Source organism: Columba livia, chromosome 5 (genome assembly GCF_036013475.1).
Source record: "Columba livia isolate bColLiv1 breed racing homer chromosome 5, bColLiv1.pat.W.v2, whole genome shotgun sequence".
Taxonomy (NCBI): domain Eukaryota; kingdom Metazoa; phylum Chordata; class Aves; order Columbiformes; family Columbidae; genus Columba; species Columba livia.
Window position 1 is genome coordinate 40,510,963 of NC_088606.1, and position 27,769 is coordinate 40,538,731.

Below are 27,769 nucleotides of genomic sequence, written 5' to 3' on the forward strand. Positions count from 1 at the left end.
CAATTAAATGATAAGGCTGTTGCAAAGGAGACAAGGTCATATGTAACACAAAAGATAAACTTCTAACGTAATGTCTATACACACATTTAGGGGGGAAAAAAAAGAAAATCCCCCTCATAATTTTTTTTAACTGGGAGACCAAACTTTTGTTTTTTAAGGAATGAGTGGGCACAGACAAACTTCTATGTCACAGAAAAAGATATTATTTTTACTGATTTCTTCAATGTTTTAGTGAATATGGTATTGTATTCTATTAAAACCTCTTGTAAAATCAATGGAAAAGGTGATCCTCTCATGCGGCTTAACACAGTAACAAAACCTAAGGTTAAAACTAATGGCTGTATCTGCTTCACTTCCCACATCAAAATTCAGTGTTATACTACGAATTTTCAGTGCTTAAAATAGTTGCCTAATAACGTAGCTAACCCCCACGGCTCTTAGTCACACACTTCTGTGACATCCAAAGGCAGCAACCATCATCAGGAAAACATGAAAAGCATTTGGGCAATTCTGTGTTCACATCCGAGTTGCTAAAGGGTTTCTAGATTTCATTTCAAGGACCTGAAACTTTAGCGCGGAAGAGCAGCACAGGTACAATGAACCTCCAGAGGCGGATTTGTGGCTAAAAACAAAAATTAAAAAAATCCTCTGGTTCTGAAAAATAACCACACCCCACTACAAAGAAACCCTGCACAAACCCACCAGCCACCAAAGGCACGTACGGCCGGGCGAGGCGCGGTGCTGGCACCGCCCCCGCGCCGGCTCAGCCCGCCCGGCCCGGCTCAGCCCGCCCGCCCGGGCGGCTGCGTGCGCGGGAGGCGGCGGCGGGCGCAGAGCGCGGCCGGGCGCTGTCGGCGGAGCGATGTTTAGCTGGCTGGGGAAGCAGGGCGGCGGGCGGGAGCGCGGCGGCGGCACCGACGTAGTGCAGACGGTGACCGGGGGGCTGCGGGACCTCTACCTCCGCAAGCTGCTGCCGCTGGAGGAGCACTACCGCTTCCATGACTTCCACTCGCCCGCCTTGGAGGAGGCCGACTTCGAGAACAAGCCCATGGTGCTGCTGGTGGGGCAGTACAGCACCGGCAAGACCACCTTCATACGGTAGGCGCCCCCCGCTGCTGCGCGGTTCCTTCTCCGGAGGCCGCCGCCGCGCCTAGCCCCGCTCGGGGAGAGCCCGCCGGCGCCCTGTCTGCCTCGCCCCCGCCGCCTGCTCGGTAATCCCCGCTCACCTCCTGCTCGGGGCGTTTTGCCGTGCGGTAAATGCCTCCTACGCGCTAGCAGCGCGACCCGCGCCGAGCCCTCCCCTGGCGGCAGCGGCCGCCCCGCCTGGCCGCCCCCTACGGCGAGCCGAGCCGAGTCGCGGAGCGGGGAGCGCCCGTCGCAGTGAAGCGCGGCTAATGCACAGCACCGGGGACCGCAGGGCCGCCGTCTGGCTGCCCAGAGTCCGGGCGAGTGGTGACAGCCCGGTGGCCGCTGTGCATGTCTTTGCCGAGCTGTGGAGGTTTCTCCGGGTGTGTCCCATGCTGTGTCGAGGATGGGTGCCGCTCCCCAGGCTGTTACATTCTCTGTGACTCTCCTACCAACTTCCTGCTGAAGAGTATTAGCTCGATTTCATGTTCTGCTGAGAACGTGTAACGTCGCTGTCTACTTCCTCTTAACTTTTTTTGATCTGTCAATTATTTCAAAGGAAAAATAGGTACTTCTCGTTAAAACGGCGTGACTGCATCTGCTATCACAGACCATTTAACCTTATCTCCTCCCCTTCGTTCCCAAAAGTGGTTTAATGCATACATTAGATGTGAAGATAAGAGAGAAACGTGACAACAGTTTTGGGGATAAAAAGCACATGGTGTCTGGAAAGTCCCCCGTCCCGTCCCCCCCCAGCTCATTTGGTCAATTGCGTTGAACAAGCAATATCAGTGATAAGGCAGCTTAACAAGGTTGCTGCTGTTGCAGTATTTTCTGTCTGTGCTGCCTGTCATATTGCTTGGTAATTGATTTTAGGAAACTGAAGAGCGCCTCACGTATTACGAGCTTGTGAATATTTTGCATATATTTGAATGTGTTTGCCTCTTATGTGCCTCTTACAAATCAGTCTAATGGTATATAAAACTCTGCAAAAGGCACTGAGAGGTCACTTTGATCAAATTTTGACCTACTACTTATATCTGTAGCTCATTATAATGCTTCTGTAAATTTTACAAATGTTTCTCATGCAGTTCCAAAGGTTACTGCAGCTTTGCCATGACAGTTTCCTTTTTACAGTGTGAAAGACCTGCCTCCCTTCTTTTCCATTGCTGAGTAGTGTTTACCTTTACTCATCTGAGAGCTCTTCAGCTATTTACTGAGTTAATCATGTTTATTTTCTGGTTTTACAACTAGAAGCTTAAAGTTGAACTTGTTTCTTTACCAATTATTACCCCATTCCTGCAAACAAGGTGGATGGTTTGGGCTTACCTAACATTTCTGCTGATTCATTTTCTTCTTTAAAAGTCCAGCTACCTTGTTAGTCTGTATATATTTCCAGATAAGTGTTACCTAGCTTATGGACGGAATGGTGAGAGCATGGGCATAGGGAGTCGGAACGGTCCTAAATACGTATGTACCAGGACCTGTTGTGCCTGTCAGCTGAGTTGCTGTGTCATTTGCAGTTTTCCCATCCTGTGGGAGTTTGCCTCAGATGAGAACACACGTTCTTGATTTATGGACATTCAACTTTTTTGTTCTTTACAGTTGCTCATATTTGACTGAAATGCAAGTCAATATTGTACTTAGAAACGCTGATATTCCTTGCAGTGCATTAGATGTATTTTTGATGCCATTGCTTTGTGAGTAACTTGTCGCTTTAACCATAAAATACAGAGCAAGAGGGTTGACTGATACTAATGTACAGTCTGAGAAAAGAAGTATCATTTATTACAGCTATTTCCAGTATTTTTCTTTTTAAGCATTGGGCACTGGTGGTCAAAGATACTCAGACAAATTTGACAGAGATAAAGTTTTCAAACATGTTTTCTCGTTAAAATATCCGACTCAGTGGAGGAGGTGACTCCTACCATGATGTGTCCTTCTTTTCACCCATTTACCTCTTTCTTCTGTCCCCGTTTTAGGTAGACTGCAGAGTGCTTTAAGCCCTGTATTAGGCATTGTAGAAGACGAGAATTCGCTGTTGAGTCCAAATCAGTACTAGAACAGCTGTTGCTGCTTCTAAAGGACCATGGTCTGACCTCACCATGATGAACATTCATTACATCAGTGTTTGCTACAGAATAGATAATAATTGTCTGAACCAGCATGAAAAAGTGCTCCATTCAAGACGGACAGCAACTTAGATAATAGTGTCACAGTGACTGTTACTCAAAATCCAATTTAGAGGAGAAAAAGAAAAGCAAAAAAGATAAGTGTTTGTGTGCTGAAGGCAAAACTTGGAAGAAAACATGGGAAAATATTATTGTGTCCTGGTCAGCCACAAATAAATTTCCCCTCTAGTAGACTGGATTTCCCATGGAAAAATGTCATACACTCTCAGGATTGTTATAATTCCGGGTTTATTATGGATAGTTTATCTTAGAATTTAGTTTGACTACATTTTTTTTTCCTGTTAGCCTTTAGACAAGCAAACATTATTTTCAATCTTAATTAAAATTGCTTTTTGTTCCATATTTCTCCACCTCAAGTTAGGAGAGCATACTAGATCTACTTAAGTGTTTACTATTAGGTTTATGTGTGAACATAACAATTTTGTTTAGCTGATCATTTGGGATTTACTTTGATTTAGACATTATCGTGAGAACTTCACATTTTCATACTTCAGACACATCCACATCCACCCAGTTCCTTCCACTGAGTCTTCATGGAAAATACTGATCTAGCAATGACTGAATATCCCTGGGGAGTAAGATATGCAAACAAATGCTTCCAGGTTTCTAACAGCTCTTCTGGTTTTTCACTTGATGCTGTTTATTCTCTTTGCACTTGGAACAATGCAGTGAAACCGGCCAGCTTTGCTGTCTAGGGTGTAGTGTGGTGATATTGTTTTATTTAAGTATCTAACAATGCTGACAACTCAAACAAATACATCCAGGCCCAAATGTTAATACTTGTCTGATTGTTTAAAATGGGGTGGGAGGATGGGTGAGAGCCAAATGCTTATCTTGCATGTGAGCTGCTTAGCCTTACAGCTTCTGTAGTTCTCTCGGTTTTTCCTGGCTACTTCAGAGAAAGAAGTGGGGAAAAGAGAGACAGGAGAGGAGAATTGTATAGAAGAGAAAAGAGCTGGTCAATGCGAGTTTGTAGTTCCTGACCGTTTTTCTTTCCTCCTAACAATGAATTAAACTTCTAGTCTAATAATGTTTAACTTATTTATATTTTCAAAGTGTAAGAGAGTGACCTTTTTTAGAATAACTTATCAAGATGAGGAAAAACAGAAGTAAGTTCCTCAACTTGCCAGGCTGTGCTTTTGCTTTGCTCAGAGGTATTACTCAGAGGTTAAAATGTTAAAACTTCTTCTGTTTAAGTCAGCCAGGGCTGGGTTGTGTGAAAGCACGCTTTTGTATGCATAATATCTGGAGTCTGCAAGGAGTGTGTGATCGCTTTTATGGCAAGATTGGGCTGCATCTATTTCTTCTGGGGGGAAAACGTCCCCCTTCATTTCTTTGGGTCAAAGCTGGAACTTCTTTGTTACTAGCTCTACATTAAAGTTTTGTTTTAGTTATTTGGAGCAGAATTCTTACACTAAAGCAAGCACCTGCTAGTTTTGTTGTGTTTAAAAAAAAATGTGGAGGATCAGGTGCAGCATGTAGTATGGAGATGAGCAAGCAGCCTTTTGAAAGGAGACTAACTTGAGTTTGTGCATCACACGGTATCCCTGCCACATGCTGCTCCTTCCAGCTCATATGTGTTCGTGCATTAGTGTGGCTTAACTACACCATTTAGATTTCAGATGATTATCAGTATCCAAAACTGCAAGTAATCTTGCTATCTCTGGAACTTCCTAAACCAGATTCCCATAGTCTGGCTGTAGATCTTGCAAAGGAACATAGATGAGTGTTTATTGGCAAAGCAGAAAGGTTATAGCCCAGGTAAAAAACAAAGGGAGAAGAGTCAACAGGATGTCTGTTGTTTGATCTAGACGGTCTTTGGGACATTCTCTATTTTTAAGCATTCTTCCTGTGAACCTTTTTGAACTCCCTTTTTGCTGAAAATTCTTGAGAAGAGCACGCAGTTGCAGATACTGAAAATCCAGGTATTTGCCTATGTTAATATAGCATACTGTAGAAAAACATTTATAGCTTTTCAGTTTACAGAAGACTGCTCATCCCTTTTGTGTGGCTAAGTGAAACTGATACTTTCATGCTGAGAACAGTGATACAGCTTGTACAGTCTGTGCTCAAGAGCCGGAGTTTATTTTAGTCTGTACTGATTCTTGATGTGCAACTGTGACCCCTCTTAATGGAAAATACCTGCCTTGCGAAATGTTTTCTATGCCTGTGGAATAGCTGTACCAGGCTCAGCACTGTGGCTGTTGGGTGGGACTCGGTATTTGGAAGGAGATCTTGCTTTCCTGGATTGTTATCACTACAAAAGCCTGTTTTATTTAAAGCTCCATCTATGACATTAACTTGGAAGTATCATTGCAGTTCAGTAGCACTTTAATCTTGTTTAGTCATTTCAATAAACAGCTAATCTGAATTTGCACTGTTGAGTTCCAAGCGGAAGATACAGATGTTGGAAATCCTGAAAGGTGCTCCATACTTCCAACTCATTGGAAATTTTGCAAGCGTTATGGGTGTAGCAACTTCACAAGCAGGCTATGAGATTTTTTTTAGTCATATAAAAGACGACCACCACTGAATATCCACAACCATGCCTGGCAGGGTTATGAGCTTCACGATGCATAGCAATTATCCTGTTATCCTGGAGTTGTCCTATTCTGCATTCAGATTCCATCATGTAGTTTTCTGTGACTTGGGATCTGGGACTTCTCTTGAGTGTGTTTGAGTACAGTGTTCTTCACTGCTGCTCTGAAAGCTTCTTGTTATGTGTGTTGCCACCTTATGAATTGCTGTCTCCATCAGCAGAAGTCTGGGAATGACAGTTCATACCAAGGGAAGAACTTAGTGATGAGTCTCAGAGATCCTTTCTCTTTTAAAAGAGGGGCAGGGAGGAAAAGCAGAATTGAGAGACTTTGAAGTAGAACATTTTATCATGGCAAGTTAAAAACCTTATTTTAGAAATCAAAAGTATAATTGATGTTTCGAAATCAATGATGGATTTATTGGAAAATTGTAGTAGCTCTTTGAGTTAGCCATTGCATCCTCTTTTAGAGGACTCTAGTCTGCAGTGGGGTTCTGTGAGGAGGCAGGAACACACTTGTTTGTTGTTGTTTTGCGTGTTAAGCTCTTTGCTATGACATTTGAAAGTTCTGGGTTTCCATGCGTAAATTGTTCAACTGCTGAGCTATCAAAAGAATTTTGTCTTCATTTTGATACATGATCTAATTTGTAAAGCTGCATTGTACACGCTGGCATGTGCAGAGAGGTTTGAGTGTTGGTGTGTTTTGTTTGTTTGTTTGTTTTTCTTTTGGAGAGGGGTTAATTTTATTTCCCTGTTACTGCGTATTAGGTACAGCTGATTCTAGAAGTAGAACAAATTGACTTTGGCATGTTCTGGCGTGACTGTTCTTGTGTTCCTTCTTTCCCACAGTTTTTAGCTTTGGCATTTTTTTCATTTGTTTGGCAGCAGAAAGCTGCAGTAAATCTAATGTAAATAACTGTTCTATGCTTTAAGCTTCCCAGATCATAGCTTGAGCTGATTTGAGCCAGTTTGCTAAGGTCAGTGGAAAAGGATCTTTGAAATGCATAGTATATATTTAGTTCCTTAAATTCAGCTTCTGTGCGCTGATCTATAAAGTCTGTGAATGTTTGGGTATTTAATTTAAAGACAAACAGAGATTTTTCAGCAAGTACAGCTAATTTGTAGAATGTGGTTTTTTTGCAGCAAAAGCAACCTGCAAGTCCTCTCAAATCAATATTGGTTTATGAAATGATAGCAGAATGGGCATAGTGCTGTTGGATTAAGGACCAGAGCAGACCTGCTATTCAAAGGCTGTTGTTAATATAGATGTGCTCAAATCTAACTATTGCTGTCATTGGATGTAGGATCATGATCTGTGTCTGAAGAATTCGTGTTTAAATCCAGCTTCAATTATGTAAAAAGTTAAATTGTAGTTGGTTAAAATTGTGGAGTTTTTTCTAAGAACTCCATGGTGACAATGCAACCCATGGTATTAATACTTATTAAGCGACTTGACTGGATTGGAGAATTTTAATGCTCCTATAATGTCGAATTACAGCATACTTGAAAATAATTTGGTCTTAGTCTTGAGGTAAACATTTTCAAGATGGTTCTGTTGTGAATGAGGACAATAGCACTTATGATTTAAAGTTAAGCAGGGCTGTCTGGTGCTGTTTTTGAAAAGTGACAGTGCCACAGCATAGGCTGGAGAACATTATAAGCTGGAGGCTTGCTTGGTAGACTTGGGGCTTCTCTGCTTCCTTCTTGCCATCCAGGGAGAGATGCAAACAGGCTTTTTCTGTAAATACATGCTCCGGTTCCATGAAGTTTTAGCATTTAAATACGCGCATCCTTCGTTTGAGACCGTGTTGTCTGGAAAGTCAAGACTTGGTCCACTGGGTGTGTGCTGTCTGCATCTCTGAGTGGATTACTCAAAGGGAGATGCACAATGGTTTCTGTTGGCAGAGTGCTGCCAGACTTGATACCTCTCGGAATTACATTACTGTTAGGCTTTAAGTTCTACAAGTCTGACTTAGTTAACAATTACTTTTTGATATGTGGGTCAAAATAAAAAAATCCTTTCCACGCTCCCAAACAGATATAACTGTATTGTCTAGTAACAGTGTTATCTCTGTCTGCGGTAAGATGAGTTAAAGTTATTAAAATCATACTGAGTTCATCAAAGGGTTAGATCTGTCAGCAAACCAATGCTGCTTGTGCTGTTTCACACCGCTCCCTTTTAGTGCCAGCAGCACTTGTATAGGCTTGAAAACACACACAAAAGCAGCTATGTCTTGTACTGTAACCCACAGCACTGGGATCATTGGTAGAGGCATTTGCTTGGGTGGTTCAGGTACTGCGGTTGATGGAACACTTCCACCCTGTTTTGGTAAAGGGATTTACTTCATTGTTTTATCTAGTTGTGAAAAACTGGAATTCAATTGTGGTGGTTGTTTTTTTCTTCCTCTCTACTTACTAGAAATAATGAAATGCAGGAAAAATCGAACTTTATTATTCTAGAGTGTGCCTATCCTTTGGAATTTTCGAGTGAATTATAGGTATTTGTTTTGCTGTAGTTCCCAGTCATTCATTCAATTTCTTTATGTATTCTCCATCTCTAGATACCTGCTTGAACAAGACTTTCCAGGCATGCGGATTGGTCCAGAGCCCACCACGGATTCTTTTATTGCTGTGATGTACGGAGATTCAGAAGGAAGTGTTCCTGGAAATGCCCTAGTTGTGGATCCTAAGAAGCCATTCCGCAAACTGAGCCGCTTTGGAAATGCTTTCCTGAACAGGTAAGACCTGTTTCCTTGATGTCTTTTGGTTTTTATGTTTAAATTTCTACTTGATACCATCTTCATGCATCAGTGTTTTCTATTAAGTTTTTTCTGCTGTATTTGTTTTGAACAGCACGGAATAAATATTCAAATACAAACAGTAGTGGTGGCAGTTCAAGTGCATTAAAAAACAAAAGGCAATACTAGGTAGGGTAGTACTAACATCGAGTTGTGTACAGTTGGTAAAACTTATAAATACTCCTTACCTTTTTATGTATATTTTTTATGTATTCACTTATCAGAACAGAAGATCATTGTTCCAGTTCACAGAAAACTGCTGAAGTGCTCCACCAGCTAACTTCTTTGTCTTACATTATGCCAGCTGAAACTCAGGATCAGTTTGGGCATAAATGTTCCTGCACAGTAAAACTGATAGATTAGTACTCTTATCTTTCCCTTTTTTGAATGGTAGTTTTTAATCTTTTCCCTTTGTCTTGTTCCTTTATGCTGGTCTCAGTTCTTGATATAACTCTTTAAAGCTGTGAATTACTGGGATTTGCAAAAAGTCCCACAAGAATGGAGAATATTTGAATATGCCTTCTGTATAAAGTACATGTTCAGGCTGTTAAGTGTTTAATTTTAAGTAGCTGGTCTTCAAGCAGTCCCACAGACCAGAATGATAGTGTTAGCTTCTGGATGGCTGCTGGGTATTTGCAAAAAAGGGGAGAGTTGTTCAGGGACTGAATATTGCCATGGGTAACTTAAGTAACAGGCTAAATATTTCCAGTTAAAAGTTATTAATAACTTTGCTCGCATTGTGTGGGTAATCACCTTGTTTTCTTCCTGTATTTGATGATGGCTTGACATAGAGGCCTAGTTTCGCAAGCCAATTAATCTAAATTGGTTCTCTTTTAACAATAAACTTTCCTGTTTGGCCGATAAACACTGGCATATGTGTTAAAAGTTCATCATGTACAGCCTTATCTCTCACTGTGCTTATTCACAGAAGAAAGTTTATAGCTGCTTATAGTTGCCTTGGCTATCGCTTTGCTGAGAGATAAGAACATGTACTGTGTGAAGCTGTGGTCAAGTCCTATTTTTAATAATAATTTTGTGGTCCAGGATCCTTTTCTGTGAGATTGTTGGCTAAGTTTTGTCCTCCCGTTCATTATTGTATTTCTTCCTTTGCCCACCATTGTGCCATCTATGAAAAGTTAATTATATTACACTGTAAATAGTATTTTGTGAAATACTGAAATATTGACACAGAACATGCAGTAATACTAAATGTTTGGATGAATGGGTTACATAATTTTTTTGCTAAATTATCTGTCTAGCTAGTTGTGTCAGGTCCTGAATCTTAGGCAATCAAGATTTTTTGCCATCTAAAAAGATGTACATTCCAAGTAACTGACTTAATTATTCCAGTTCTTTTGGTGACTGTGGTATTATTATAGTGCACTGCTGTAAACGACCTTATCTTATCCAACATTGACATTTGCTCCTTAGTTTTGCAGTGGAGATCTAGGTACTTATATTCCCCTCACACCAGGCTTCTTCTGCCCCTCTGCTCATATTGCTGCTTCTGCTTTTTCAAAACTGTCAGCTAGTTTCTCTTTCCTACTTTACATAGTTGAAAATGCTTTGGGTTTTATTTGAGTATCTTTCAGTATCTCTGTCATCTTTATGTGCAGTCATACTATATAATTTACTTTGCTTTCTCTCATTTGCCATAGTGACAATGTTTTATACCAAATATTACATTTCTTTACTTCCATTTTAATATTTTTATCTGTACTTCTTTCTCCCCTACAGCCCCGTTTGCTGGGTTTTTTTTAATTATTTCATAATCCTACTGTTTTGTTTTGTGGAAAAACTTAAGATACTACTTTTACAAGGCTACAGACACTTAGACTGTGAAGTCGAGTGCCCTTTTCATCTAAACGCAATATGAAAGGAAATAGCGACTGAGGTAATGGAGAAACTGAAAACAAGAACACAGTAGCACAATCAAGGCTTGTACTTACCAATTACCCGTATTAATTTATTGATGTTACCTTGCCTCTTTTTTTCTGTGATCCTTTCTTATTTCTTCCCCGTATCTTACTGCTTGTGATAAATGTCTCTGTAAGGCTCCTGAGTGTCAAATATTGTCTTATTTCTCCTGTATACTTTTAAGGAAAGTTGTGTGGGGAAGGAGATGGGGACGGGACCTAGTGTTCCCTTGGATGCTGGTTAAAGTAAGTGAGGAAAGAATATTGCAGGGTGCCTGAAGATCATGGAGGTAAATTGGTGCTGCTGAGAAGAAACACGTGGTCCTGCTCTATTCTAAGGGTTATCTGGATGGACACAAAAAGGAGTATACATTCTTACTAGATTCTTTGAGTCATCCAAAGTTAATCTAAAAAAAATAGTAAAATCAACGGATTATTACAAAATTGATGATTTCATTTTTGCAAACAATGTAACTTTTGCGAGGATAGTTTAATATCACTGGTTTTCTTTAACAATAGTTTTATAATAATTGTAGAATCATAGAATAGTCTGGGTTGGAAGGGACCTTCAAAGGTCATCTAGTCCAACCACCGTACAATGAACAGGGACATCTTCAACTAGATCAGGTTGCTCAGAGCCCCATTCAGCTTGAGCTTGAATGTTTCCAGGGATGGGGCATCTACCACCTCTCTGGGCAACCTGGGCCAGTGTTTCACCACCTTCATTGTAAAAACAATTTTACTCATGTCTAATCTGAATCTCCCTCTTTTAGTTTAAAACCATTACCCCTTGTCCTGTCATAACAGCCCCCGCTAAAAAGTCTGTCCACATCTTTCTTACAGGCCCTTTTAAGTACTGAAAGGACGCAATAAAGTCTCCCCAGAGCCTTCTCCTGGCTGAACAAACGCAAGTCTTTCATTAAAAAACATGACAGTATTGGGGGTCTAATGTGTCACAAGCAGTTACAGTAATCTCATTCACACAACTGTTTTTATAAAGCTTTTTTTTGGCCAATGTCTGTTGTCATTAAGGTAGACAGTATGTATTTTTGTTTTTCATGAGGCAGAACTGAAAAATCATACTTCATACAGGCCATGTAAGAAATAGTAGCTCAGAACCAGATTTCAAAGTCAAAAAGATATATTCTTATACAGTTAGCCTTACAGTTTTAAGTTGTCTGTAATATTAGTTACCAGGATTTTTAACCCTTCTGTAGTCTTTAGTTTATGGATATATTCTGAAAGCTACAGTCATTAATTCTGAGTTGATCCTTCTAGTTCATGTATACTTCTAGTTCCTATATACTTTCCTTTTCACTTTGCCACTTATGGCTGCTGCGAAGACTGCAATGTCTTTCAATTTCTGAGGCCTGTAGATCTATATTTTTTGCTCAGCCTTTTCCAGCTGTCCCAGTTTGGGTGGTGCCTAAGTCAAGATACTGCCATATTGTTCAGATGAAATAATGGTGCCTGTTGTCTTGTCAGATAGGCCTAGAAACATCTCAGTGATACTAAGCAGGTGCTGGGCTTTTTAAAGTGAAATAATGATTAAAAAAATTCAGCCTTTACAATGTTCCAAACCTGTGAAAGCTAATTCATGTTATATATACTAGTGATGTAAATTTTTGTAATGATTGATGTGGTCAAATGTATTTTCTTTGTCACTTATTCACATGTGCTATGCATCTACAAAATGTGGGTTTTTTGCTTTAATGTAGTGTTTCATTTAGGTTTTGGAATGTTCAAAAAATGTTATTTTATTTGATAGTACCTCACTGCTCTTTCAAAAGCATCTTCTAAGCTTGTACAAAATTAGCTTTAATGGGAAAGTTTCATCCAGGATATGTGATATTTTCTACACCTGATGTTCCACAAAAAAAAAAAAAAAAAAGGTAGTGTGGTTTACATACCCTAGGGTTTTATCAGCTGGCTGCTGTTTCCTTATCCTCTCCTGGGTTTTGGGAAGGGGCGTGGCTGATGCTGCTGTTTCTGTCCTACCCAAAAAGGGATGCTTTGTGCCTTTGTTACAGACTCGTTATTTACAAGGTCAAGTGAGGCGTAAGCATTTTTTTTTTTTCTTCCTGGTTTCTTTTTAATCATCTGGATCATTATCTGTCCAATAGTAGCTTCCAAATTTTAATATATCTTACATTTTGTATCTAGTATTTGACTGCCAGAACTCTTCCTAACTCAGATTTATCTTTGGTCTTAAAGTTCTTGTTTGTCACAGTCTCCCACAGCATCCTCACAGCTAAGTTGAGGAGGTGTGGTCTAGAAAATAGAGTAGTGAGGTGGGTTGCAAACTGGCTGAAGGAGAGAAGGCAAAGAGTGGTAGTCAATGGTGCGGAGTCTAGTTGGAGGCCAGTATCTAGTGGAGTGCCTCAGGGGTCAGTACTGGGGCCAATATTATTCAATATATTCATTAACGATTTAGATGAGGGAATTGAGTGTACTATCAGCAAGTTTGCTGATGACACTAAGCTGGGAGGAGTGGCTGACACGCCAGAAGGCTGTGCTGCCATCCAGCGGGACCTGGACAGGCTGGAGAGTTGAGTGGAGAATAACCTAATGAAATTTAACAAGGGAAAGTGTAGAGTCCTGCATCTGGGCAGGAACAACCCCAGGTTCCAATATAGGTGGGGAAATTACATATTAGAGAGCATTGTAGGGGAAAGGGACCTGGGGATCCTGGTGGACAACAGGATGACCATGAGCCAGCACTGTGCCCTTGTGGCCAGGAAGGCCAATGGCATCCTGGGGTGTATTAGAAGGGGGGTGGTTAGTAGGTCAAGAGAGGTCCTCCTTCCCCTCTACTCTGCCCTGGTGAGACCACACCTGGAATATTGTGTCCATTTCTGGGCCCCTCAGGTCAAGAAGGACAGGGAACTGCTGGAGAGGGTTCAGCATAGGGCAACAAAGATGATTAAGGGAGTGGAGCACCTCCCTTATGAAGAAAGGCTGAGGGAGCTGGGTCTCTTTAGTTTGGAGAAGAGGAGACTGAGGGGTGACCTTATTAATGTTTATAAATATATAAAGGGTGAGTGCCATGAGGATGGAGCCAGGCTCTTCTCGGTGGCAAACAATGATAGGACAAGGGGTAATGGGATCAAGCTGGAACACAAGAGGTTCCACTTAAATTTGAGAAGAAACTTCTTCTCAGTAAGGGTGACAGAGCACTGGAACAGGCTGCCCAGGGAGGTTGTGGAGTCTCCTTCTCTGGAGACATTCAAAACCCGCCTGGACATGTTCCTGTGCGGCCTCACCTAGGCGTTCCTGCTCCAGCAGAGGGTTTGGACTAGATGATCTTTTGAGGTCCCTTCCAATCGCAAACATACTGTGATACTGTGACCTTGGCACAGTTAAAATTTGCTTGTCAGTGGGACCCTATTTCTCGAGATGGCGTGCTTCCTGAAGCGATGGGTTAAGGCAGGGCAACCGTCTTACAGCCTGAGCCTGCAATGCAGCCTTGTGCCGGGCTGCCTCCCGGAGAAGGGCCCCTGAGCTCCTCGGCTTCTCAGGAGCAGGGTGGGTTACACTGAGTGTGTTAGTACAGTCTTCGGCTGCCACCCTATAAGAAGATTAAACTCTTATGCAAATCTCTTAAAGGCAGTTTATAATGAAGGGAAGTTCTTCAGTCATGAACTGTCCCAGAAGCATCAGAGTAGTTTGGATCTAGCACGTGAAGTATTCTGCACAACTCTCAAAGGCCCCGTGAATTATTTATTTTTCATAATACCACCATTGAATTCGTCTCCCATTGCAGAGGCAGGAGGTTATTGTTTAGTGCCTGCTGTGTGTAATTTGAACTCTTGATTCTGGCAGCATGAAAGCTTTTGCTCGGTTTGTGTGAGAAATACTGTTGTTTTTCAGTCCTTCGCAAGCCCCACCTAAGGAGGGTGGTGGGTTAGAGACGGGGACTGCTCAAACACGGCTGGAGGAGCTGAGAGTCTGACTTGCCAGTAACTGGAATATAAACATACTGTCATTATGGCTTTCTGCCTGCTTCCCTTTTCTTTTGAATCTCTTTGAATTTGGGCAGAAGTTGGAGTACGTGAAGGCTTGTTTCTTGTATATACTGATTTTAGTCCTAGCAAAATGTTTTTGTTTTGTGCAGTCATCTTAATCTTGCGAGTATGGCGCATGTTGTCAGCTCTTCCAAAATTTGGAATTTTATCAGCACTTAGACATACAGTTTTACGAGGTTTTCCTGTGTTTTCTTTTTTTGAGAAGCTGTCTGTTTACATTTAATTTTCTTAAACATGTATGGTTGCCAAACATAAGACACCTTGAGTCTTTCTAAAAGCAGATAAATAAAGGGGAGCTGTCAAGGGACAATCTACAAATGAGCTAGAGCTATTGTTAACATTTTTTCTCTCCTTTCCTGCAGGTTCATGTGTTCTCAGTTACCTAACCAGGTACTGAAAAGCATCAGTATCATCGACAGCCCTGGCATTCTCTCTGGAGAGAAGCAGCGCATCAGCAGAGGTGAGTTGCGGGACTTGAAAATAACCAAGCTCACCAACTACTTTTGCTGGACTGGACAGGTCATCATCCTGATGTGCTGGGGACCTGTTTCAGTGCTTTTGAGTGGCAGTGAGTCCCAAACTCTCCTATTACAAGGCCTGTTAAACCCGTGCTTTAAGTCTGGAAGTACTGTTTGGAATTTTTTCTCTTTAAAACTAGTGGGGTTGGGATTTCTATAATCCTGCTGCTATGGCTGCAAATGACTATGGTTGCACGGTCTAAGTAGTGCTTTGACACTCCTGAGAAAAAGCCTTATTTCTTGATTTTAATTGCTTTCCACAAAGTAGTAATGAATAGACTCTTATTCTATTGAAGTTCATGAGTGAAGAAATGTTTCATAATAGCTATAGCTTTTCAAGCTGGTCGTGTTTAAAAACTGAGTGGTTTGGGCTGTAAGTAAAGTATTTAGCTGCTAGTTTTGCTTCTTAAGGTTGCTCAGTCATGTCATAATATAATTTTCAGTCAAAAGACTTAAGGTAGCAGGAGGAGGAAGGAATTAGATTTTTTATTTTCAATAAAATGTAAATTCTGTGAGGAACTGAACGCTGTTTTTAAAATGGTCAAGAGATTAGCCTGTCTTTGAGTAAATATTGAAACAAACCAGCATGATGTAAATAACTTTCTTTCTTGTTTTCTTCAGCTGCATTTAAGTGCCTGTCAGAGGTTTCTGTGGAGTTGCAAAAGGTAGCGATCCACTTTGTGGCTTATGCTGCCCTCTGTTTTCAGACCTTTGCTTAAGAATGGAAACTTGTGTGTTTTACGACTGTGGGAGGGGGAAATAATCAGTTCTTTAAGATGTCACACCTGGATTTTCTGTGGAAATCCTGGAATGAGCACTACGTGTGTCAGCTGTGCAACCATAATCTTGCCTTGGCAGAATAAGAGAGTAATTTAAGTCTAATCTAAATTATGTTTGTTTAGTCAGCTGTTATACTAGATGTTTCTGGATTCTTTGTTCAGTGTCTGAATGTGATTTTTGTCCTCTTTATTGCTCATATAGTCATGTAAAGCACTCATTGTGGCGAGAGCTGTTTTCCTCGATGTGATACACCGGTGAACTAGCAGAGAAGAACAGCAATGAGTGCTCTGTATCTGTGCAAGCAAAGGCTTGATTGTTGCCAAATCAGATGAGTAAAACAAATATTGCAAGTCAGCACTTTTACTTCTAGGCAAGAATGACCAAGTATATAACTCATCATCTTTAACCTTCTCATAAGATGTCCACAAAATATTTAAGTCTCAGTTTACACAGAGAGTCTGATAAAATCAAAGATAGTCTTAAATTTCCTGCTCCTGCTTCTCCATTTTGAATTCCAGCTCCCTGATTTCTCCACCAAGAAAAATCAGGCTCATCTTTCTCCCTCTCTGCTTCCTAAATCAAGGGAAAATGATGCTTGGCAGTATTCAAGTATCTGCTACCACTTCTATAACAGTATGGAAGTCCACATGAAATAAGCAGAAAACCTTGAGCATCATATTAATATGCCACCGAAAAAGTGAGCAATTGTGTGACACAATTCAACACCATTAGGGGTTGCTGTGGAAGTCCCAAACTTCATGTGTGGGACAGTTGTTTCAGTCCAGTTTGTTGCACTGCTAGTCCTGTGTTGCATAAAGGACCATGTTTCTTCACTGTCATCTAAAATTGCTCTTTTAGCTTAACAAAACATACAACCGTTGTTCCTTTATTGCTTAGAATTCTTGATGGTATGTGCCTTATCAATTGTTTCTGTGGCCTAGCTGGCCTGCCCTTTGATATGGTAGACTTTCACCTAAGTTGACAGTACCCAGTCGTAACCTCAAACTCTTATCTGTTTCACAGGCTTTAACTTGACTAGTTTGCATTTCATTTTTTTTTCAATGTGTTAAGGATTGTCTTGATTATGTAACTTGGCTTAGTTTTTATCGCAAATGTGGTTCTCCTATATGCTGTTTAGCTTTAACCAGTGGGGTTGTACCATAAAAAGGTTTGGAAGTCAGCTTTAGAGCACAGTTCTCTCTGTGCCCCAGGTTTACAGGACAACTGCTGCCAAGGTTTATGGTTTCACATACTGAGGCATCAGCATACATGAAGTACACACAAGTCACTGTATCGACCTATTGCATATTCTTATGATTAGGCAATGCTGCACTCACCCATGTCTGAAGTATTGCATAGTCGGGTATGTTTACTATATATGACTTTTGAGCTGCTTATGCAGTTTCCATACAGGTGGTTTAGTTGAGTACAAACTTGACTTGTCCTGTGGTGCTGCACACAGCAAGGCCTGTCTGATCAGCTTCCTGAAGGAGTCAGACTGACATCAACATGTTGATGCTACAAGTCTAATTTAGCACATTGTGAAGGTTTAGTTGCTTAGATTCCTTCTTAAATCACTGTGTGCAAATGTAAGCAGGATTCTACAAGATGGATTTTTCTGTTCTCACTAGATGTGTCTCTGTCAGAGCAGATTCTGTTTGTACACCTTCAGACCAACAAAGGGTTGTGTTCCTTCCATACCTATGTTGTTACCTCTTAAACTTACTGGCTTCTTCTCACTGAGATAAGGTTGCAGCTGGCATGCTTCGCTATGGGAACTGCCATTTCCTTTCACTGTGAACGTGATTACAGACTTAAACATAGGGATGCTTTTCTGTGCTTGCCAGGAAAGCTCTAAATGTACAAGTGTTTATTCAAAATTTATTTTCACAATTTTGTTTTTCAAACTTTTATAATTCAAATTTTTTGAACTTTTGCTTTCTTTCTATTTCTCTCTTAAACTTTTGTTTTCCTTATGAATTTTGATGCTATTTTCTAAAGAATATGTACAATGTGAAATTTTTCATAATTCAGTAATGGAATATGACATGATAACACCTGATAAGTATTCTGAAATGCTTTTTATTCTGCACATTATTGGTGTCTGTTCATATCTGAGTTTTTGAGTTACCTTTTCAGAAGTTTAGTTTTTTTCCAACATTGCTGAGCAGCAACTTTTCTTATTGGTGATGTTTCAATTTGTTTGGAAGAATAGCATTATGGGACCCCAGTGTAAAACCTTCACTCTTTTCTGGTGATTTTTTCCCATCTTCCTGTCAGCAATTACTTAACTGTTTATCTATGAATGTGTTTTACACCTGCATAATGATGACATTTGACAGGTATCGCTAGGAGTAAGCTGAAGCCTTCTGAGACTGTCAAAGCAATCAAATGTAAACTTTCATTGTAAAAATGCAGGAAGACAGTAAAGAGACCGTGTAAAAATACAGGATACGCACCACTTCCCAGCATGTTTTATTTATAACTCTGGAAAACATCCAGGCCATGGATGGAGGAGCTGGTTGCTTTCTGAAGGATCAAAAATATACACAGAGTACAAGATGGAAAGCTGTCTGTCTTGACACACCTTTCCCGCTCCTTTGTCAGCAGGAGGATGTTTCAGAAGCTTCCTGTGTGTCAGTTCAGGGGTTGTGTTAGTGGCTGGAGGAGAATGTGCCGACCTGTGCCAGCATTGTCCCTAGTCAGACAATTCCCATCCCTGTGCCGCTTCTGCAGCATCACCGGTGACGTTCACAAAGCCCATGTCAGACAGAAATGTGCGTATGATCTGCGAGATTTGGAAGGAACAGTGAGCGTTAAGGAGAGGAGGAAGGAGAAGCAATATCTGGCAGGGTGTGGGGAAGAGCTGCCTTTAGAAAGAGAGAGGGGAGTTTGGTGTGTTATTGAGTGGCCTGAGGGCAAAGATTTCAAAAAGCATGGGGAAAGAGCTCAGGAAAAATGAGGATATTGGTTACCTTGCATATTTAGAACTGGAGTTATTTAAATTCAGGTAATTTTCTCAGTTCAATCTGTCTTGTGCAAAATGTAGTCATGGATTAAGTAAGGTGATATATATAGTTACAGCATTGTGTCAGCCTTTCCCTTGCAGTGAGATACTGTACAGGCTCTTCAGGATTAGTCCACCAACAGGAGTGCAGTAAGAGTGTTATCCAGGAGTGCTGAGTTGACAGGCTGTCATTAACGTAACTGGAAATTTCCAGCCTGGACAGCAAACAGTGGGACTCCATGTGGGACTGAGCTCTCTTTGAAAGACTGGGACAGTTTAGATGCTCACCTGTGTCAAAGCATCAGAACAGCAGATTGGGAAGGGGGAGAAGGCTGCTTGTGTCCTTGTCCAAATTGTATGTTGTAGCCTTGTTTGTGTGGTACTTGGACAGCACTGGAAGGTAGGATCTCTTCAGCACTCTACCTACCCCTGATTCATCATCCCTGTTAAGTGGATGTTGTTCTCGGAGCTTGGAGGCTCCTCATTGCAGCATCCATCTGAGAGGCACCTCTCTTCTGCAGTGCTATTAGCGCCAGCCCAAGGGGTGGAAGAAATAGACACTGCCTGTCTGCGCTCACAGAGGATGAGTGGAGCCCATCAAGCCTCCTTAATTGTTTTATGAATTGCAAAAGCTTTGCAAGGTGGTTTTAGGGCAAATTGGAAATTATTTACCTTGTACGCACAAGAGAAAGCCTCCGGTTTATTTAAATTTTTGTTACTAACTGGTACAGAAAATTGACCCGTGCTCATTGCACAATTGCACAGCTGTATCTTTGAATATGGCTGGTGGCTGTTGTGCATGGGGATGGCACATTGCCCCGTAACAATGACACATCAGGGCTCATGATCACTCCTCTCATCAGTGTTTCCAGGGCTGGTGACCACATGCAGTCTCTCTCCAGCTTTTTCATCTCTTCTACGTTGTGGCATTTTTTTTCTACTCTGTGGTCACAGCCAATTCCTGATGCCCAACAGTTAGGCACCAGATTGTTCCCTTCCTGCAGCTTGGAACGAGCTCAAGAGTTCTGCAGTGCTGCTGGTGGATTGCTGCTTCCCTCTGCCTCTGGGCTGGGTACAAGAGCGACTGGCGACTTGTGACTTTCTAATATGCATTTGCAAGCAGATGCTGTACCTGGTGAGACATGAAACCTAGGGCTGGATGTAATTGCTGACGTCAGTCATTGGAACAATCCTTTGAAGAAGTAGCAACTGCAGAGCAGCAAGGTCGTTGCTTTGACTGATGGGATAGATCTGCGTTTTGTTCTCTGTGGGGACAGGGTGGAGAAATCATGCAATCAACCATGTGAAACTCTTGGCTGAAATATTTAACCATATATCACTTCTCTCTAGTTCAGATATATCTATTATCTCTCTGTATAATCTATATATATTATATCTAGTTCAGATATATCTAATGTATAAGAACTGAATCTGTATGTAGAATACGTTCACTTCTAATGACAAATTTTAGTTAAAATGAACAGGTTTTTTCATATTTTTTAAATTAGGTCTTTTGCCTACCAATTTACAACAAGTGGGCTTTTCTTTCTCAAAGCAAATGCTTTATTAATGTTTAATTCATATTTAATATAAATTTATTGCTAGCTAACATATACTTTATGACTGTACAATTGTTTTCATAGTTCAAAATCCATCAAATGTGTGCTGACAATTTATGTATTTATTTAACCAGCCTTGTAAGTCACTTTCTCACATACCCATTTGTGGAAAACTTAATAGAATTTGACTTGCTTCATTTTGCAGTTTTCTGTATTTAATTTCAAGGTTTCCTTCTACAAGAGTGATAACAGACCAGGTTATCGCGTCGCTCAGATCTTTGCACTGTTGCAACTGTGTTATAACGTGCAACTTACAAGATATTGCTTCTCCCTTTATTTCCTGCTAAATTTTTGTAAAGATAAATTATTCATATTTGTTTTGATAAGATTCTTAGTGTAAAGTGAGAAGAGTTCTCTTCGAGTTGTGTTTTGTGCAGCTCTCCTCCTTGCCTCCACCTTTTATCTCATGCTTAGCTCTTCAGGAGCTGGTTACAGGAAAGAACCTATGAAGGCACCAGGGCAGCATTATCTGAAAGGGGGCTGGATTCTGCATTCCTTGCAAAGTAGTCCATTTAATGGGAAAGGCTTTCTGTTTATAGCCAGTTAATGACTCAGACCTGCATCCTTTTGGGTGTTAATAATACCTTCTTAGCATAGCCCTCTCTGTTTTATGTGTCAGTGCTGGATTTTTGTGAATTTTTATCATGTATTTTTGGGAAGGTGGGGGGCAGGTAACTGGGGACATTTTCTTACTATTAACTAGACTTTCTGGCAGGTTCTACTAAAAAGCAAAACAAAGAAAAAAAGCTGTTTTGCCTTTGGGTTCCCTGTTAAAGACCCAACGACTTGAAATATAGCAAATAATGACTTGACTGAACCAATATTCTTTTAAGGAATGCTGAGAAACTACACTGTCCCTGTACCTTTTTAGTTTATGCTGTTTAAAAGATGCTAGGGAGGTTGAGGAGTGATGAAGAGTGTTTTGTCTGTATCCGGACCAGGTGTATGAAGAGTTTGTGTAACTGCTTCAGGTATGAGTAGTCTAAGTGGCTTTCTTTGCTGGGGGATTGGAGGTTTTAAAGGCTTATCTTACACAGCTGAGAAATGACGAAAGGCAACCTGGAGGGCTCACTGATGGTAACTGAGCTTTCCTTGTTGTTGGCATTTAAATATAGGCTGCTTGGGACAAAACTGAAGATTCTGGTTGGATTACTTTACACCAGTCCTTGCATTTTGACTGTGCCGTCTTTTAGCTCTCATTTGTTTCTGAGAGGAAGAGGAGGGGTGGCATGTTGGCTCCCAGCTCACACCTTGCTGTTCCTTACTCAAACAAGATGAGTCACATCCATGCAAAGCCCAGTGCCACATCACTAGTGGTGACTCTCTGCAGATGAAATGTGTCACTTCTGAATAAATGTGTCACTCCTGAATACTGTTTGTTGTGTGGATTAGGCTACCAGCTGCGTTTATAAAAACATTCAGACAGGTGCTACAAATAGGCTTTCCTTTAGAACATCAAAGAGTTTATTTCAGATGATCAGAAAGGTCACTGCTCGTTGTATTCTGTAATCTGTCGCATCCCCAAAGCCATCAGCAGTGCAGGCACATGACTCGTAAATTGGATCTCTTGAATTTGCTGTGGTAGGAGTAACAGCAAGTGTTGCAATGCAAGGAGAGATTAAGGTCAGAAATGGTTTTAAAATCCAAATATTTTTGATGGCTAACCTATGCTGGAGTGCTGCACATGCGCTGTTTTCCCTGTCAGTACTGACAGGCAGCGCTACCACAGTTAATGCTGATGAAGAGAGCTTATGATAAGAGCCCCACAGCGCTGCTTAGCTTGGGTGTCCTGCTGGAGCCAGAACTGGGCAAACATGGGTGTGAGACACTAACTTGCAGCAGCACGAAAAATAGCAAGATAGCGGATGGCAAGGTTGAAGGAAAAGCAGTGATAAAAACCAAAAGCAGTAATAGAGAGACTAGTGTAAGGAAGTGTAGGATACAGTTGTCCTGACCTCGTTGTCCACAGACACTCTCCTCCAGGTGGTCCATATGCTCTTTTTCCCCCAGGTAGATGCCGTGATCCCCTTGTTCTCTGTCCCCAGCCCTACCTTCTCTGAGACTCACTTTTCTGAACGGTAGGACTGTAATAGTGTATTCTTCCTTCAGGCTACGACTTCTGCCAAGTCCTGCAGTGGTTTGCTGAGAGGGTCGACCGCATCATCCTCCTTTTTGATGCTCATAAGCTGGATATATCGGATGAGTTTTCAGAAGCTATTAAGTCATTCCGTGGCCAGGATGACAAGATTCGAGTGGTGCTTAATAAGGCCGACCAAGTGGACACACAGCAGCTGATGAGGGTCTATGGTGCGCTCATGTGGTCCCTGGGAAAGGTGATCAACACTCCAGAAGTGCTGCGGGTCTACATAGGCTCCTTTTGGGCCCATCCTCTCCGAAACACAGAGAATCGAAGACTCTTTGAAGCTGAGGCACAGGATCTTTTCAAGGATATCCAGAGTCTCCCGCAGAAGGCCGCTGTGCGGAAACTCAATGACCTCATTAAGAGGGCAAGACTTGCAAAGGTAAGAAAAAAAAGCTAAATTAATGGAATGAACAGTCTCTTCTGCTTCTTTCAATGTGTCCTTTCTTACCCTTCCCAATCTTTATCTATAAACCACGTTTTACAACAAATGGATTTAATTGTCAGTTTTTCAAGGAAGAGGTAGCCATTCAGGGTATAGAAGCAAGTATGAAGAAATCAAGACTTGTACTGGGATGCCTCCCTGACTTTAGAGAAGGGTTTTGATGCTTTTTAGGCCATTAAAGCTATTGTTTGCCTGGTAGGGCAGTGTTTTGTTGTTTTTTTCGCTCTTCAACAAGGTAATTCTAACATTACTTTTTGGAGATAAACCACCTTTTTTTTTTTTAAGTAGCTGGTACGTATAGAACACTTTTTTTTTGTTTGTTTGTTTTAAATAGGAGGGGGTTACCAAAAAACACAACCAAAACTATTCACATGCAGCTTTACATGTGCTGTTTTACATATTAATACCTTAATGCATACTGTCAATCAGCTGCTGTGCAACAACACTTCGATTAAATGGATTTATGTTATACCCTGTAATACAAGACTGATTAAAAGCCTCACTCATGGTGAAACACAGATATTTATCCATTGGAGAGGTGCTTGTGCATGAGGTTGAAACTCTGGAGCCTCTCAGATTGTATCTTCCTCACTCCCAATCAGAGACACTTGGGTGATATGGACCCTGTGCTGTCATATCCAGAAAAACCCATCCAGGAACATGAGTTGCGTGTCCCACTGTAGGCACCCCTGTCACCATTCCCCTCTGGAGGGGTACGTGCATTGTGTGCAACTTGCTGTCACTAACTAGTGTGTGTGGGCAGGCTGGGTGTGACAACACCCTGACTGTCTGTAGGCTGTTTAAAACCTGATTGATTTTTTGTTAGATCTCTAGTTCTTTGATAAATGTGTGGATATTACTTTAAAGCTTTGTGAATCATCACCAAGTTTTAATTACCTATTTGTAAAACCTTCTGGTTATATTTTACACTAATCTTCAGACTGCCTGTTTAATGCTAGATTCATCTCTCCTTTCTTCTCACAGCCTTACTAGAATAAGCTTTGTTTGCCATCTGACACACTTTTTGTTTGTTTCTCTGATTCTACAGGGAGTTTATTTTGTTGTAGTACTGCAGCTGCTATTAGAATAATAGTTAAAAGCACTGTCAAGCTTCTTGTTGTTTTGAAAAGAACAAGAACAAAATGAAAACCGGTGATTGAAGAATTACAATTTGTGATTTGGAAAATTGGAAACTCAGGGAGAAGGCTGGTGGTCCCAGACACAGATTTAGATTTTAAAGTATTTTGGCACTTCCTATGCAGTTTTCAAACAGAATGTGAGCTCTGTTAATGCAGTTGTCTTGGAACACATTTTCCTGGACTTCTAAGCAAATATAAAGTGGTCTTGCACTTATATCGATGTAAAGTCAGTTCTGTGGGGATGTATACCACTTCCTACATTGGCTTAATTAACTCTCTGAATATAATAATACACTTAAGGAATTTTTTGTGGCCTGAGCTTTAGCATACCCCGTAGCAGTTTTTTTTTTGAAAATTCCATTTAAAATCATGTTCCTGGTGATATTGTTTTAAAAATTGCTATAACCTCAGTCTGTTTTGTGAACATTGTTGGCAGCTATTTGTTTTCTGTTCTTACAATCATTTTGGAAGTGGACAAGTATCGGATTGTTTTTAGGTTTCTATGTAATGTAGAATAAAAATTGATGAAGGTAAATACAGTATTCATAAGGCATGCTAACTAGACAGCTATGGAAAGGGAATAAACTGTTTATCTGCAGGAAAGCAGCAATGTAATCTTTCCAGTGTTGTCTCTATCTTCCAGACTGCATTTACTGATGCTCCAAAATTGCTTTTTACAGCATTCCATGGTATTTTTTTGTCCTATTTCTGAGCCACTTTATTCTTAATCTCTTCTAAAACATGTACAGTAACCAAAAGTAAACTGTTAGCTTGCTGTCAAATTTGGGCATTAGGCTTATTCTTTTTTTAAGCCCTGTGACTCGCTATCCCATTTTGAAGAAGGGAACTCTTCTTATCTGTAAGAAACACATGTGCATAGTGGAAGACACTTAGCATACGCATGTGAAACTGTTAGTGCTTGTGAACTGTAAACATACATTTCTGGTTTTGCTAGAAATATTATTTTAAGCATATGATCCATACAATTACTTAGTTATTTAAAACTGTCTTAGAAACATCCTTGTCAAATCAATTCTGTAATTCTGGAGAAATATTCTTATCTGTGTTACTAGAAAATTTCATGGGTTAATGCAGAAACCCTGCTTATTTGTGCTGGTTGGTTGTTTTTTTTTCACACTCTGTAGAAATCTAAATTTATCTGCAATTAAAATGCATCCTATCTTTTTAGATATGAGGAAGTGGTGTTGTGTTGACATCATGATCTTAAGATGTGCAAATAAAAACTGGTTACATTATTTTTCTCTAAAGACATTTTTTTTTCCTGTTTCCAGTAGACCTCCTAAATAAGTAAGGAAAGGAACGGGAGGGCACTTGCCCTGTACAGATAGTGTAAGGTTTGTACAGAATACTATAAGGCACATTCTGTCATGTTTTGCTTGGTAATATTTACACTACATCTACATAATCACTTTTTATTACAGATGCTATTTTTTTTTTGGTGCTAGGTTGTTTGTTGTTTTTTTTTAATTTTCTCCAGTCTTCAAAATTTCAACTTTTTTACTGCTCAATGGTTTGATAGACATTCTTATTTTTTTTAATGTTTTCTTTCCTGTGTGCATGAAAATTGTCTGTAACTTCTGTTTTGGGAACAGCTACATGTTTTTTTAATGAAGAAGGACCTAATTTCTGTAAAGATTTATCCTGTTGTGCAGGTCATTTGACTTCAGTGGTCACAGCTTAGGAAAGCAGTTTGATTGCTTCAGGTTGTGACAGATGTGCAAGAAGGCTGCCCTTGCGCTTCCCTCTTGTGTGCAGCACGAGTATGTGTGTCCACACAATGAAATGGACAAGTGAACTCGCCTCAGCTAAGAAGTGCAGCCTACCGTTTCTGTCCTAGACTAGATTCCCTGTTCCCCCTTGTGGCAGTGCAGATCTGTTTGGTGGTGAAAACTGGTGGGAGGGTGGTCAGGGGAAGAGATGAATGGCTCATAACCGGTAAAGGTGGAAGGAGGGTACGTGGGAGGGAGGGATGTTTTGATGTCAGTGCTGCTTTATCTTGGTCACAACAGATGGGAAACCTAAACAGCTCTGCAAGTATCAGTGTGTCATCCTAAATTAATGTATTTCCTTGTATGCTGGGAAGGCTCTACTTTCTTCCCCATAAGGCTTCTTAAGACAGCCGTGACTTGCTGTTACAATATACTGGACGCTGTGTCATCCTCTGGTGGCTGCATAAATATGGACAATAGGTACTCGCTTTTCTGGAGGTAAATAGATAGGAATACAGTGTCAGTTCAATTAGATAGCCCTGCCACTTAGCATACTTGGATTACTTGAGGCATTATCCCATTGCTTTCCACAATAATTGGTGAGGCAAATGGAATTACAAATCTCTGCCTCTGAGACAGATGGACCAGTATGGCTGGCAGTCTGTGTATGATCCATGTCAGGTGTCAGGATGTGGTTTTGGGACCTTAGTTTTGCTCTCACTGTTGGTACTGATAAAGTGCTGTACCATGCCTATTCTTAAACTGCAAGTGTACCTCTGTATTTTCTTTTAAATGTGTTTGCTTTCTTTCTGCCCCACAAAGGAATGCTGAAAGCAGCAGTATTTGATAACTGTTCATGTAAACATGAAGTTCCAGAAACAATCATTGATAATGTCTTATCCTTGAGCTAACTACGGGAAACAATTTATTTCTGTTTCTTTTTATGACATGGGTGAAGAATACTATAGATGACTGTAGATAGTTGACTGTAGATAAACAGTAGTATTGATTGCAGTTTTGCTTCTTCTTAGGTTCATGCTTATATCATCAGCTATCTGAAAAAAGAAATGCCCTCTGTGTTTGGAAAAGAGAACAAGAAGAAGGAACTGATCAGCAGATTACCTGAGATCTACATCCAGCTGCAAAGGGAATACCATATCTCAGCAGGGGACTTCCCTGAAGTCAAGAAAATGCAGGTAAGATGATAATTACAGTTCCACTGAAAAAAACACTAACTTTCCAACAGAATTGCCAAATGGCAAAAGGTAGGACATAATATCTCAGTATTATAGTTTAGGGCCTTAAGCAATAGAGCAGCTGAAGTGACAATCAAACGTGTGTGTTATGGGGGTTAGCATGACTGGGAAGCAGTGCAGAAAACAAAAAAATATGATACATCCAATGATGCAGAACTATAGAGACAGCTCAATGTCTGGATGGAGACCAGTGACAAGTGGTGTCTTCAGGGTCCTTATTGGGACCAGTACTGTTTAATAGCTTTGTCAATGACATAGTGGATTCAAGTGCACCCTCAGCAACTTTGTGGATGACACCAAGCTGAGTAGTGCAGTTGACACACCTGAGGGATGGGATGCCATCCAGAGAGACCTTGACGAGCTTGAGAAGTGAGCCCATGCAAACATCCTGAGGTTCAACAAGGCCAAGTGCAAAGTCCTGCACCTGAGCCAGGGCAACTCCCAGTATCAATACAGGCTGGGGGATGAAGGGATTGAGGGCAGCCCTGTGGAGAAGGACTTGAGGGTACTGGTGGATGAAAGACTGGACATGAGCCAGCAATG

At 40.8% G+C, this 27,769-nt stretch overlaps 1 protein-coding gene across 1 annotated transcript in view; it reads left to right on the forward strand.

Moving 5' to 3' along the window:
• Window positions 1-746: 746 nt before the first annotated feature.
• EHD4 (EH domain containing 4) overlaps window positions 747-27,769 on the forward strand; it is a 33,547-nt gene continuing 6,524 nt past the window's right edge. Inside the window, exons 1-5 of the mRNA XM_065064563.1 lie at window positions 747-1,098; window positions 8,415-8,591; window positions 14,955-15,052; window positions 22,626-23,038; window positions 27,002-27,166. Coding sequence (XP_064920635.1) covers window positions 863-1,098; window positions 8,415-8,591; window positions 14,955-15,052; window positions 22,626-23,038; window positions 27,002-27,166 — 1,089 coding nt within the window. The 5' untranslated portion in view covers window positions 747-862. The remainder of the gene's footprint in view (window positions 1,099-8,414; window positions 8,592-14,954; window positions 15,053-22,625; window positions 23,039-27,001; window positions 27,167-27,769) is intronic.